This window comes from Acipenser ruthenus, chromosome 5 (genome assembly GCF_902713425.1).
Source record: "Acipenser ruthenus chromosome 5, fAciRut3.2 maternal haplotype, whole genome shotgun sequence".
Taxonomy (NCBI): domain Eukaryota; kingdom Metazoa; phylum Chordata; class Actinopteri; order Acipenseriformes; family Acipenseridae; genus Acipenser; species Acipenser ruthenus.
Window position 1 is genome coordinate 68,811,702 of NC_081193.1, and position 15,096 is coordinate 68,826,797.

Here is a 15,096-nt window from a genome sequence, read left to right on the forward strand (position 1 = left end):
TGTTCTGAGTGACAGGCAGACTTTCTTAACAAGGAACATCGTAACAAAAATTAACATGAGAAACCCCACTGACACTAGTGTAGTACCATCGGCAACAGTCGGATAGGAATCGAGATATATATATATATAAAACCTATGTCACATTTTGGAACAATATTACCTGCAACATCAGAACAAGGAACATCGTAACAAAAATTAACATGAGCAACCGTATTATTAATAATGTAATTACAACCAATAATAATGAGTTGTATTGAACTGTCCAATCGGAGAGATGGATACAGGTACTGGATGGAACATGAATGATTAGCTGATTCACATTTGACAATGTTTATGAAAGTGATCTAAGAGTTGGAGAGCGCCCTCAGCGGAGTAACAGAGTTTAAGTAAGTACGTAATACATATCTAGATTTTAATAATTTGTTTAAAATAAATTATCTCATTAAATATTTTATATAGTTATGTCGTCAATAAAAAATACATTTTTTAAATACAGACAGTCCTTGCACTTACGACACAATTGGTTCCTGAAAGTCGCGTTGTAAGTCGAAGCGTCGGAAGTCGAAGCACATGTTCCCATAGGAACAATGTTATAAATTGGGGTTACGTTCCTGACTCTTTGGCCAGATAATATATTTTTACAAAAATTACCCGGTATATTGTACTCATGCAAATATTTATTTAACTCTTTACACTCAGCCCGTTGATTTCGGGGCTTTCCAATGACGTATTCAGTGTGTGTATGCGGTACTCCTAGCCGGAAATACGATCGTCTGAAGTTAAGCCCCTCATTATGTGACAGACTTCATAGCTCTTATCAGACATTGTTAAGGGCAAATAAATTAAAAAAAAAAAAAAAAAAAATGCTAAGTGACTGAGTCAGGGCAACCACGACAGGTACTGTGGTTCAGACACCGAGCATGCACACATGACGCATGGCTCGTGTCTCGCCGTGTCGTAAATGCTGTATCGATATCGTAAAGTCAAAGCAGGGTAATAATGCAAAAGAGTCGTAAGTGCCGTGCGTCGTAAGTCGAAGCATCTTAAGTCGAGGAGCACCTGTATATGCCTATTTTCTGAAACCGGACTTCCTGTGTAGTTTTTATGAATGAGATGAGTGAGTGAGTGAATGAATAATGCTACTCAAGTAGGTGGCTACTGAAAAAGCTCTTCAGTAGCTCTGTCTCTGACCCCTGAAAATATCAAATGAAAGATCTTTGAGATTAATTTCGGACTTTGACCGGGCATTGTTGAGCACTCCAAATCTGCGAATTGCCCAGTTTCGGGGTTTGCCCGTAACAATTACATTGTACTTTTTGGGTAAAAACAGATGTATGGAAAACTTTTTTAATACCTTGATTATAAAGTTAGCCAAATATTTTGACAAGCAATCTTAACATAACACAAAATACTTTGATTAAGACTTATTTGTGAAACTGCAGTCTAATTTACTTTCATAGTACCACTGTATATCTTATCATTGAGTGTTTAAAGTTATGGATAATACAGTAGAAAAACTAGGCATCATGCTCATCAGCATTAAATCTAGCCCCGAAGCCATACTTGCCTCAGGCCTTTTCAGAACATAGGCCAAGCTTCACTAGCTGGGCAGAGAGCTGAAATGTTTAAGGCTTACTGGGACGCCCTTCTTGAGCAGTGTTGCAACTAAAAGACTGAAAATTAGTAACATAAAGTGTCCAGGGGCATATCTATTGTGTAAAAACTGGAGAAGGGTATGCTAGCTTTAAATGAATAAAACCTCAAATGAAAACAGAGCCTTAATGAATGTAATGCTACAAATTAAAGCTACAGCTCAAAGGGGAATAAAAAACTAGCCTTTTTGACATCAGATTTCCATTAAGTGTACATTTAAATTACATTCTGGTTGGATTTCAATGACAGCCTCATTGTCTCTGAAACGTTTTGCTGTCCATCTGTACCTTTATTATAATATATAAGCGAATAAAACATTTATTCTGTGGTTCTTAACAATGTTTTGAAACGATAAAGGGCTTAGGTATACTCAAACATGTACTGATATGCCCCTTAAAAAGTCTACTGACTAGTACAGTGTCCGAAAAAGAAAATGTTGAGCAGAAGGGAGCCACAGTGGTGGTCACTCCTTGGATGTCCGTAGACCCCCACCTGCTGTTAGCAGCTCTTTTACCAGCAGACTTGTTTTGCACACAGGGCAGCCAATACAAAGTGACACAAAACCTCTTCCTTTTAGTCTTGTCACACCCGCCTGTAATGTTTTCTTTTTCTTCCCCATAGATAACGACATGAATGAAGATGCAGCTGAGGGAATGACTCAGGAAGAAGGTTTGTTTCATCATGTTTTTTATACAGTATGGATATAAATTTCAAGTATCGATTATACGGTAACACTTTAAAATATTGGCAGCAAATAAACTTCAATATAATAACTTTTATTTTGGTTCATATAATCCTATGCTTCCTCAGTAACCTATCATGGTTCTAGGCAGGGAAGTCCAGTAAAATGTGTGTCATTGCCATATTGAAATATCAAGCAAGAAGCAGGTATGATGAAAACAAAAGAAATGTATACCATCTAGCGCGATCAACATGCCATTGATTTAGCAGTTGGTATTAGCAAACTATATATCAATCATCAGGGCTACATATACACTGCTGTACAAAAGTCTTAGTCATGTTGCATTATGAGCATCAACAATTTACACAAAGCCTCCATAGTGTTTTCTACTATTATAACAACCTTGACTGGCAGAAGGCACAGGTGTCGTTGTCCATCAAATCAACAGTACGAAGGTCACTCTTGAAATCAGGACTTAAAAGATGTGTTGCAGTAAGAATACGTCTCTTAAGAAAGGGAAACAAGGCTAATAGGTTAAAATATGCACATGAACACAGAAATTGGGCTATGAAACAATGGACAAAGGTGCTTTGGACTGTTGATGGATGGCCAACGACACCTGTGCCTTCTGCCAGTTCTGTTGTCAATTCAATGCTTGTCTTCTTTCTATTCCTTAAGGATATTATCTTCAAGTATTGTTCATCCTTGTTAGACAGCTTTTTGGGTCTGCCAGTGTGTTTGTCAATTACAGATGATGTTGATGTTTCTCTGCACTTGTTGATTATGCTTCGGATACCACGCCTTGAAAATCGAGAGATGCGAGCTATTTCACGCAGTGTTTTTCCTTCTTTATGCAAGTCAAGGTTGTTATAACAGTAGAAAACACTAGTGGAGGCTTTGAGTAAATTGTTGATGCTCATAATGCATCAGAGTACAAAATTTCAACATGTCCATATATATATATATATATATATATATATATATATATATATATATATATATATATATACACATTAATTCCCTTCGACCATTAAAGAATAAAAACTATTTGTGATTTATTCATGCCAGCCTGGTGCCTTTTTCCCAGGCCTACTTTGAGTTAATGGATTTCTGACCAAAGCCCCTCCACTGAGCACATTCTGTACCGTTTTTTAGTACAGTTCTCTGGTGTACAAAGTAATGTCTGTACTATGACAGCTTATTTGCCTGTTCCCTGTTGGATTGTATACCTCTCCTCAAAGCTGATTACTTTAGAGATTGGAATTCATGCTTGGGCATCATCTTCACCTTCACGTCATCTGAACGTTTTGTAAATATAGTTGTAGGATCAGAGAGATAAAAACTGATACCCAATCACATACAGCTACGAGCATTAGAAGTAGGAATCGATTTGAATTACAAATTGCGCAGTCTGGTCTTATTCTCCACAGTCTTTTCTACTCTATATATGTACTCTTATATACTGTATATCCAGTTTAGAGTATTGAGAGAGAGAGAGAGAGAGAGAGATTCTGAAAACTTTGTGGAATGTCTAGCATATATATAAGGAGGCTGTGTGGTCCAGTGGTTAAAAAGGGCTTGTAACCTGGTTCAAATCCCAGCTCACTGACTGACTCACTGTGTGACCTTGAGCAAGTCACTTAACCTTCTTGTGCACCGTCTTTCGGGTGAGACGATGTTGTAAGTGACTCTGCAGCTGATGCATAGTTCACACACTCTAGTCTCTGACTGTAGGCAGCCCTGGCGGTTGATATACGCCACAACCGTGATGTTGTCTGACCGCACTAACACGTGCTTGCCTAGAAGCACTGGCAAGAAGTGCCGGAGGGCGAGGTCCACCGCTCTGAGTTCCAGAGCATTGATGTGGGCTGACCTCCAGGGTCCTGACCACACTCCGCGGGTCCCTGAGCCGTTCCAGACTGCTCCCCAACCTTGGTTGGAAGCGTCGGTCGTGATAACCTCCCTTCGGAAGATGGGACCCAAGCGTACGCTCTGGCGGATGTTCTTCGGAACTTTCCTCCAGCGCAGTGTTTCCCAGCAGGTTCGGGATACTGTCAATCTGCGGTGTTTGTCTCTCCGTGGATGCAATGCGAAGGCATTGAACCAGGCCTGCAGAGGTCTCTGGTGTAATAAGCCCAAGGGAAGGGCTTGCGAGGCGGCAGCCATCAACCCCAGTATGCGCTGACACATACTGTTTCTCTCAACCTGAATAGGGAGAGACACTGCTCCATCGAGGCAACTCTTTGTGTCGACAGGGTCGCTTCCATGGACACAGAGTCCAGATGCAGACCCAAGAATTCGGTCTGTTGGCTCGGCACGAGGCGGCTCTTTTCTGAATTGACCTTCAGACCTAGCCGCTGAAGATGGTCTGTAACCATCACTGTGTGATGTGCCAGCTGCTCCTTCGACTGCGTGCAGACGAGCCAGTCGTCCAGATAGTTCAGCAGTTGGACGCCTTGAGCCCGCAAGGGAGCTAGAATGGCATCCATACATTTCGAAAAGGTTCGAGGAGCTAGTGACAGGCCGAATGGAAGGACACAAAACTCGTATACCCTGCTCTGAAATGCGAAACGCAGATACTTCCTGTGACCCGGGCAGATGGGAACATGAAAGTATGCATCTGTCAGGTCCACGGTGGTGAACCAGTCGCCGTGTCGGACTGACTGGATGATGTGCCTGTGCGTAAGCATCCTGAACGATAACACCCGCAGGTATTTGTTCAGTACTCGCAGATCTAAAATAGGACGGAGCCCGCCATCCTTTTTGGGCACCAGGAAGTATTTGGAATAGAACCCCTGGTCGATCAGAGCAGGGTCTACTTGTTGAATGGCACATTTCCTGAGCAATGCCTGTATTTCCACATTCAGAGCTGAGGACTGAACTGAGTCCTTCACTGCAGTTACCACCACTCCCCGGAAGGGGGGAGGTTTTAACTGGAACTGAAGGGTGTACCCGGTGAATATAGTTTTGCGCACCCAGATGTCATTGGTGCATTGTTGCCAGAACTGGAGCTGTGGGACAGTGTAGGGGTGGGTTAACAGCTGCCTGGAGTTTTCAGGGCTGTTTCGGTTGCGCTCATTCGCGAGGGGCCTGGCCAGAGCCATGAGGGCGTGGCCTGCCACCTCCTCTAGGGCGCCACCCTCCGCGCTGCGGTCTTACAGACGTGGATTGGCCGTGTGCTGATGGACCTGAAGGGGAGGTCTTACTACCCCGTGGTTGCGCCTGCTGCTGTGGCGGTGCTCTGCGCCACTGGCGCTCCTGCGGCCGCCTTGGCTGGAAAGGTTTGTTTGGCCACATCCTTGCCAACTGCTGCGACGCCTCACGCGCCTCAACCTCTGGGCCAAACGTGTGCCCCGGTGAAATTGGAGCATCCAGCAATGGGACCTTATCAGGCTCCTGTACCCTCGCCTGCGAGAGCCAGAGCTGCCTTCTTGCCACCACAAGAGAAGCGATGCTCCTGCCCTGCGCTCGCGCATTTAATTGAGCCAGCTTCACCAACAGCTGAGCAATTGTGCCCAGCTCGGTCCTAAGGGCAACGGAGGGGCACTCAGGCAAATCTGGGATGAGCGCCGCCTGGACCGTCAGGAGGCTGGCCACGTTAGACAGCCTGACTGCCTCTGTAGCCGCGGCGTACCCCTTTTTCAGGTGGGTCTCCGTGATCTTGCATTGCCTGTTAGGGCACGAAGGGTCTTTAGTCAGCCCCGATAATGTTGGCGCCTTCACCAACACGGCGAACGCAGCACCCACCGGTGGGAAGGACGCTAACCCAGCTTCGCCTGCCCCTTGCATTGATGAAGGCCGAAGCCTTGCGAGAAGTTGCAGGGGCGGAGGCCGGGGCCCCCCAGGTGGACTGCACCTCCTTAATAAAATCTGGAATGCCGGTAGCATCCTGGACTGAAGGGGCTGGGCTGATGGCGACTCAAATAGGAAGCGTTGTGTTAGCTCTAACATGGGCCAGTCCACACCCAAGTGACGGGTTGCCCTCTCCACCACTGACCACACAGGGTCATTAGTGTCCAGCACTTCAGGGTCGTCCTGCCCAGAGTGCTGGGATGCCACCTCGGCCTCTGTGCTCTCCTCCTCCAATAAGGGCTCAGTGTCGGATGCGTCCCTTGAGACCGCATTGACATCCCACACTTCCTGGGGTTGGCCGTGAGCCACTGGTGGAGGAGCCACCGGCTGATTAGCGATGGGCCCAGCCGATTGTTCTGGAACCCGAGGCGCCACGTTCGCTAGGTCATGAGGAGGGATTGCTGTCCCATCATGACCTCCATAAACTGTGACATTTTGGAGGTGAGCTCAGCCACTCCAAATCTGTCCTGATGTCGCCTGCCCCGTCGAGGGGAGCGAGAGTGCCTTCTACGGCGAGGCGATCGAGATCTCGACCTGGACTCCCGACGGGGACGTGCCCCATGAGAGGAGGGGCTGCGGGAACGTTCCCGAGCACGTCTGGCTGGGGACATCTGACCAGCTGTAAGCTGGGAGGATGGGCTCCTGGAGAGCTGCACCGCCATCGGTGGCGTCATAACAGACGACGGCGGAGCCGAGATAGTATGGGACGACCCAGAGGATGGGGACTGACCCCCAACCGCCCTCTTTGCTCTCTGGCGATGGGTGCATGTCTGGAACCCCGCACATAGATGGCAGTATGCCTTATCCGCCAAGGCAGATGCTGCATGCTCCAGCCCCAAACACGCTACGCAGTCATCGTGCGGATAGCTGGCAGGCAACTTGGCCTGGCAGGTCACGCATCGGTGAAAGCTCGACATAGTGCTCGATCACCGATGTGCGTGCGTCAAGCGCCGACGCGTTGAGCACTGAGCGTCGAGCACCTGAAGTGCGTGCATCGAGTGTTGAAGTGTTGAGCACCGAGCGCCGACACGTCGAGCACCAAGCGTCGAGTGTCGACGGTGCGTGCATCGATGGTGCGTGCGTCTAGGGAAGCGCGTCGAGCACTGAGCGCCGAAGTGTCGAGCACCGAGTCCCCAAGCGCTGAAACGCTGCACAAAGTGCCGAAGCACAAAGTGCCGAAGCACTGCACCAAGCGGCAAAGCGCTGACACCATGCGCCGAAGCGCAGCACGCCGGAGCGTGAGTACCGAGCATAGAACGCTAGCACAGATGCCTAAGTGTCAGCTGACCCGCAGAGCGGAGACGCTAAGTGCTGGTACAGTGTCTTGGATGCTGTGCACTACTTACCTGTTGGTGCTGGGGAATTGCGCTTTGTGGTCGTCTTCCTCTGTGCAATGAATGGGAATTTTTTTTTTTTTTGGGACGCTGCAGCAGCACTATATGCTAGTGATATGTGACTGGGGCACAATAATATGTGGGCACAGTACAGCTACCACGCGGTTGGTGGATCACACCGCAGAGGTAGTATGTGGGAGACTGCAGTGCAGGCTCCACACACGCGGTCTAGCCAAGGCAAGACCGGGGCTGCAGATACGCACACGGCCGAGGCCAACGCAACGCGCGTCCTTCACAAAATATATATATATATACACACACAATATATACAATTTTATTTACAAAAAACACAACACTAATAATTATAAAATGATTATTAACACAGGAAAGACGAAGACCACGAGACAACGCGATGCAGAAGCAAAGCGTGAAGGAAATATATATATATGTAAAAACAATTTATATAATCCTTAAACAAATAATAATAATCACTCCGAAGAGTATAACTGAAATAAACTCAGAGAAGGGGCAATAACCAGCTTCTCAAGCCTAAGCTTAGCGAGTACAATTAGTTACCAGCTCTATTACCTACCGCTACCAATGCTGAAGACAAAAGAGGAAGAGAGTCTCTGCGCACTGCGTGTAGTAAGCTCCCAGGGGGGCGGGCTTACAAGGCAGCTCACGCAGAGGCCTATCGGCAGCTTTGCTATAAAGCTCAGCCAATCCCTACTGCCTGACAGCAATATCCCATACCTTGATGGTTATTTTCTACTTGAAAGGGAACTCAAGCTGTGCAGCAAAAAGTATATGCATATTCTTTACATATTAAATTTAAACATCATGTGTAATTCATATTTTTTCAATGGGTAAAACTCCCCGTACACAGCTTATCATGTAACATTGCTTGCATCTAACATTGAGCACTTGTGTTAAAAAAAAGCAGTTTTTAATATGGCCCAGCAATACAGTGTTAAAATACAACCCTGTCTTTTGTTATTTTTTTTGTAATATACACCGTTTCGCTAGTTTGAATCAAGAGGGAAGAATTTCCTGCTAGTGTTTTTTTATTTTTTTATTTAGTTTTCCTTAAAAAAATACCCTTTAGCCTAAAATGAGCCGTTTCAAATATCAGCCATGCAAGTTGTCTTAACTAACATATTCTTTTTGTGTTTAGATTTACTTTGTATCATTTTCTGTTTCAGTCATCGCATCCTGATGACCTTTTAAAACTAAATACAGCTCTCCTAATCATGTCCAACCATCTAACACACTGGAATGTAACCATTAACCAGTCTCTTGTAACAGTATTCTTCTACTGCATGTAAGAAATACATCAGTAAGAAATACCACAAAGAACAAATGTAGTATTTTTTTTACAGCCACTGACAGCACAATGTTGCAGATTAATGGTTGTACTCTGGGGTGCCAGATGTACTTGGTGGTTAAACATTCTGAAAACTATATTGAGGCCAAGGGGAAGCTTTAACAAAAATAGCACTATGATGTGATGCTTGAAACCTAAATTGATACAATTGAATCTTAACAATTACAATATGTTAAGATTGTCGGCATAATTTACACGTGGGACATGTCCTCTTCATGTTTTCAGCAGCGGGCATACAGACGTGCTCAAATTTGTTGGTACCCCTCCACAAAAAACGAAGAATGCACAATTTTCTCTGAAATAACTTGAAACTGACAAAAGTAATTGGCATCCACCATTGTTTATTCCATATTTAATAGAAATCAGACTTTGCTTTTGATTTTTTATTCAACATAATATTGTAAATAAGAAAACAAATGAAAATGGCATGGACAAAAATGATGGGACCGCTAACCTAATATTTTGTTGCACAACCTTTACAGGCAATCACTGCAATCAAACGTTTTCTGCAGCTCTCAATGAGACTTCTGCACCTGTTAACAGGTAGTTTGGCCCACTCTTCCTGAGCAAACTGCTCCAGCTGTCTCAGGTTTGATGGGTGCCTTCTCCAGACTGCAAGTTTCAGCTCTTTCTATAGATGTTCGATAGGATTCAGATCAGGACTCATAGAAGGCCACTTCAGAATAGTCCAATGTTTTGTTCTTATCCATTTTTGGGTGCTTTTAGCTGTGTGTTTTGGGTCATTATCCTGTTGGAGGACCCATGACCTGCGACTGAGACAGAGTTTTCTGACACTGGGCAGTACGTTTCGCTCCAGAATGCCTTGATAGTCTTGAGATTTCATTGTGCCCTGCACAGATTCAAGGCACCCTGTGCCAGGCGCAGCAGAGCAGCCCCAAAACATAACCGAGCCTCCTCCATGTTTCACTGTAGGTATGGTGTTCTTTTCTTTGAAAGCTTCATTTTTTGTCTGTGAACATAGAGCTAATGTGACTTGCCAAAAAGCTCCAGTTTTGACTCATCTGTCCAAAGGACATTCTCCCAGAAGGATTGTGGCTTGTCAATATGCATTTTAGCAAATTCCAGTCTGGCTTTTTTATGTTTTTCTTTCAAACGTGGAGTCCTCCTGGGTCTTCGTCCATGGAGCCCACTTTCATTCAAAAAGCGACGGATGGTGCGATCAGAAACTGACGTACCTTCACCTTGGAGTTCAGCTTGTATCTCTTTGGCAGTTATCCTTGGTTCTTTTTCTACCATTCGCACTATCCTTCTGTTGAATCTGGGGTCGATTTTCCTCTTGCGGCCGCGCCCAGGGAGGTTGGCTACAGTTCCATGGACCTTAAACTTCTTAATAATATTTGCAACTGTTGTCACAGGAACATCAAGCTGCTTGGAGATGGTCTTGTAGCCTTTACCTTTACCATGCTTGTCTATTATTTTCTTTCTGATCTCCTCAGACAACTCTCTCCTTTGCTTTCTCTGGTCCATGTTCAGTGTGGTGCACACAATGATACCAAACAGCACAGTGACTACTTTTCTCCATTTAAATAGGCTGAATGACTGATTACAAGATTGGAGACATGCGTGATACTAATTAAAGAAACTAATTAGTTTGAAATATCACTATAATCTAATTATTTATTATCTTTTCTAAGGGGTACCAACAAATGTGTCCAGGCCATTTTAGAATATCTTTGTAGAATAAGCAATAATTCATCTCTTTTCACAGCTTCTTTGCTTTATTCTATGACATACCAAAAGCATGCAAGTATACATGATAAAATAGCTTTTAATTTCATCACTTTTCAGGAGGAATGAAGCATTATTTCAATGAACTGTAAGGGTACCAACAAATTTGAGCACGTCTGTAGTTCCTCCTCACATTGCAGCAGTACTAAAACTATTTCTCAATCATTTTTCATACTCAGTACAGCAGTCTCCACTAGGACCCAAACACCAACCAACTGAAGCAGCATTGTTGTGCAATGCATTATGGCGAACTCAAAGCATAGCCCAGTAGTAAAGAGCTGTTTCCACCAAAAAAATAATAATCCTTTTGATTGTGAAATTTTTCAATCGTGAACATTGAGATCTTATTGTCATTGAGTGGCTGTGAAAACCCCCTCCTGTCATCCAAAGAGAGAGTTCATGACCGCAAAGGTGCCAATCTGAATGAAAGGAAAGTTTATGTTTAATTTTATTATTAAATACCCCAGCTACCCCCCCCCCCCCCCCCCCCCAACCCCCCACCAACCCCCCACCAACCACCTCAGCAGCACTACATACTGTAGTATCTCAAATATGGTTATGCTCATACAGCATACAGCCCTTGGTAGTTTTCACTTCTTCAAGAGTTAGTGGAAAATTTAAGGTGTTTTAGAATATGCATGGCTATCCCTGTACATTCTTCATGGTGATATAAACTCCTGAAGAAAAAAGTTACTCCCTGACAGGTTTGACCTCTCATAGTACCACCCAGATTTTCCATTGTTGATTCATTTCTCTCTCACCGCAAGTTTCCTGCCTAATTCACTTCAGCACTGATGAATGTCTGAACTTGTTCTAAGAATGGCCTTTAATACCCTTCAAGTCAGGCTAGGTTTTCAGTCAATGCAGTCTCAACAGAATTTCAGGTGAATTACTGGTGTTCTCACTTGAAATTTAGTTTTTCGTTCAGGTTCAATCTTGAACTGTTTTTTTTTTTATCTTGAAATCAATAGTACTTAACAGCAGGGTACAATTATTATTATTATTATTATTATTATTATTATTATTATTAATAATAATAATAATAATAATAATAATAATAATAATAATAATAATAATAAACCTGTAAGCTGGACAGGGGGCAAGATGATCTTGGTTCTAACAAAGCTGGGTCAACCAGACTAAGAAGGTTAACCCTCATACAAATGCTCCCAGTTTCTTGTACCCATTTGTTTTCGTATTTCTTTTCAAGTAAGTGTACCGCAGCGTTTTGTTTTATAGCTCACTGAAGTATAAGGGAGATCTTGGAACTTACTGCTGTTGTGATATAGTGCTTAGGGTTGTTCACTGTACCATCAACAGACCTCAGCCTTTGTTGTTTCAAATTGACATAATGGGCCATATTCATTAAGCATTTACCACCATGGTGTTTTCTTTTTTGTAAAATAAAAAAAAAACAGTCAGTGGTACAGAGCTAGCAAGAAACAACTAAAGTGCATGTATGAGCACTTCAATTAACCTCTTCAGTTATGTATTGGAAAAGCTTTTTCTTTTAATAAAAAACAAAACAATAAAATACTGGTTTCAACATAGCATGTTGGCTGAATTGTGAACATGACCCAATTGCGGCTTATAGTTTGGCAACGATGGTTCCTGTTGAATGAACTGTGATGTTCTATAGAACTTTATTATGTTCTTATATTTATGATTTTACTGTCAAGAACTGGTTAGCTGTATCTCTTTTTCTATTTTGCAGTTAAAAAATACACACCACTTAGCAAGAAGTCCGAAAAGAAGAAACTTAACAAAGATGAAGACAGCAATGAAGGTATAAATACATCTTTTCACTTTAAGCAACAAATTGTGTCATGCATGCTGTTTTCTCTTTTATGCTGACTTTATGATAGAACTGTAGATTTCTTTTTTTCTTATCTGCTACTTAATGATTGTAAAATGGAAGTTTTTTTTTTCTTGAAGTTAAACTTGTTTAAAAATCAATTATTTCCCCATTTTGCAATTCCATCTTCTTCAGGTGTACCACCTGAAAGCAATTACTGTCTTATCCAATGGTGTGGACCAAAGATAATTAAAATCCTAGTCCTGGGGGTGAAAACAAATCACTAATTAACAACACATACTGTCTGTTTGCTGTATAAGCCCAAGAATGGCTTTCATCTATAGTGATTAAAATGTTAAAAAAAATCCATATGGCTGTTATTAACGAGCAGAATAACCTTTTCACTTTTTGATGGACTACACAACACCTTAAGACTTGGAAAGGAATTGCCAATGTTCCCAAATGGATGATGCCTAATAAAGGGAAGCTTCAAAGCAGTATAATACAGTACACAGTGCTCACCCGTTATAACTTGCCTCGTTATAGTGCGGAATTGGTTATGACATGGTATGGCTACTGTATTTCACTGAGTGTTTTCTGTTTTTTTTGTTAACATCCCATTCGGAAAATGTTCTTTTGACAGTATCTGCTGAAGCAACTCCAATTTACTGCTTCTCTAGCTAACTGTTCACTCTTACTGTATTGAAAATTACATTTGGTTGGCTGTTTTGCAATGCAGTGTATGAGATCTACTCTTCTCTGTTCAGCACCCTTAAGTCTCAGTCTAATGAATTAAATGTAATAAATATTATAACTGCTTGCTAAAAAATCAGATCCACATGGGAAGCACATTAATCTTTACAATAATCTTAAACGTATTAGTGTTTTTGCAAAATATTCCCATGTTTTATCAACTAAATTGTAACAGTGATACCTAGTATGAAAGTATGTCCCAGACAGCTCTGATTTGGAAATTGAATCATTAGCTGGGCATTCCTAAGCACAAAATGCTTCCATGCCTATAGTGACAAGCAGGTCAAGGGAAGGAAGGAGCCTCCAAGACCAACTGAAGCAATCAGTTTAAAACAATTATGTCTATAGCAAAATCAATCTGTTAGCTACATTTTTGGACAGTATTTATTGATGCATAAGGTTTAAGTCAAGTGCATTCAAGTTTATCATTTTATAAAAGCACAATTTTGTCACTATGAGGTAACAGTTCAAGCATCTCTTTATGGAATGATCGACTTTTAGGAATGGCTGAGAATCTAAGGGTGATGCAGTATTTGTGGCCACCTCTTCCTATCAGAGATGTTGGCAAACCAGTAGTAACAGCGATGAAAGTATAAGCCACTGAGGAATGTGAATGAATTCCATAAAGCTATTTTTTTTAAGGAATTGTATATAATTGTAACAATTTGCCGAAACTTTTTCAATCTTTTCAACCCATATTGACATCTCCTAGTATTGCCAAGCAGCAAATAAAATGACAACTTTTGATAACCAACCAATCAGCCCATTGATGTTTGATTGTTTTACTGCAGACAATGTCTTGTTCTTAATGCAGTTACAACTACAATCAGGCAGTGGTTTATTCAAAGAATAATCTCAGTTGCTTGCAGAAGTTCTGCTTGTTTATAAAGTGCCCAAATTGTTGGATTTTTTATTCTGTTGTTGTTTTACAATTATAATTTATAAAACCTTGGACCGTTTACAAAAGAGTTTGAATAAACGCTCCCTAAACATGTATTTCAGTGTTTTGTGTATTTAATGATTGATTCAATTTAACAAAACATGCTTTAAATGAAACAGTCCTCAACAAAATACTTCTTAAAATAGTCCTTAAAGTTTTTTGGTATAATTTTAACAATTATTCAGTCTCAGATATGCAATTCAGCGATGAGTGGGATTGAGAGACAACACTAAGATCCTTCAGATGTACTTTCTGGATCAGGCCAGTGTGTCTCAGACTAATAACTGGTAACACACACATTTAGATGCCATATTGAGTAAAATACTGTATATTAACATTGTTGTATATCAACAGTAATGCATTAACAGTACTTTTTTTTTTTTTTAAATAAAACAAACAAACAAAAGAATAGCTCAAACCAATTAAATGCATACAGTATCCTGCTTGCCATTTTTATGTTTTACAAATTTGCCTCCTTTTTCACAGATTTTAAATCCCTGACTGCACTAATAGCCAAGAGTGAATTTAAAGTTGCAATGGAGTTGAAGTAGTGTGTTGGAGAGCCTGTGTGTTAAATCATGCAAGCTAGCACAAATTCTCAATCTTACTTCTATGTGTTTCAGTTGAATGTCCCATGTGCATTTGCTTATTAAATGTCCTGAAACAGAGGCGACTAAAAACTGGTTTAACTCTTTCATGCATGAAATATTGAAAATAGCTGAAAAAGAGTAGTTTTTAACACATAATAAATAAATATATTTTTCATTGAAAATTTTAAAAAATAATACTAATCCATTGCTTTATATGGGTAAAAATGGCAAGCTCATATAGACAGGGTGACCAGATTTTCAGAGCTCAAAACTGAGACACATTTTTAAAAAATTGGTAAGACTAATTAAGCCATTTAAATATAGGCTACTTAATGGTTAAATAGCCATCCTCTCACTCTTAGTA

At 41.8% G+C, this 15,096-nt stretch overlaps 1 protein-coding gene across 9 annotated transcripts in view; it reads left to right on the forward strand.

The window, feature by feature from the left end:
- LOC117402985 (ADP-ribose glycohydrolase MACROD1-like) overlaps positions 1-15,096 on the forward strand; it is a 921,538-nt gene that overhangs the window by 853,341 nt on the left and 53,101 nt on the right. For all 9 annotated transcript variants that reach the window (XM_059024414.1, XM_059024412.1, XM_059024413.1 and 6 more), the window contains 2 exons: positions 2,275-2,322; positions 12,369-12,440. In XM_059024414.1, coding sequence (XP_058880397.1) covers positions 2,275-2,322; positions 12,369-12,440 — 120 coding nt within the window. The remainder of the gene's footprint in view (positions 1-2,274; positions 2,323-12,368; positions 12,441-15,096) is intronic.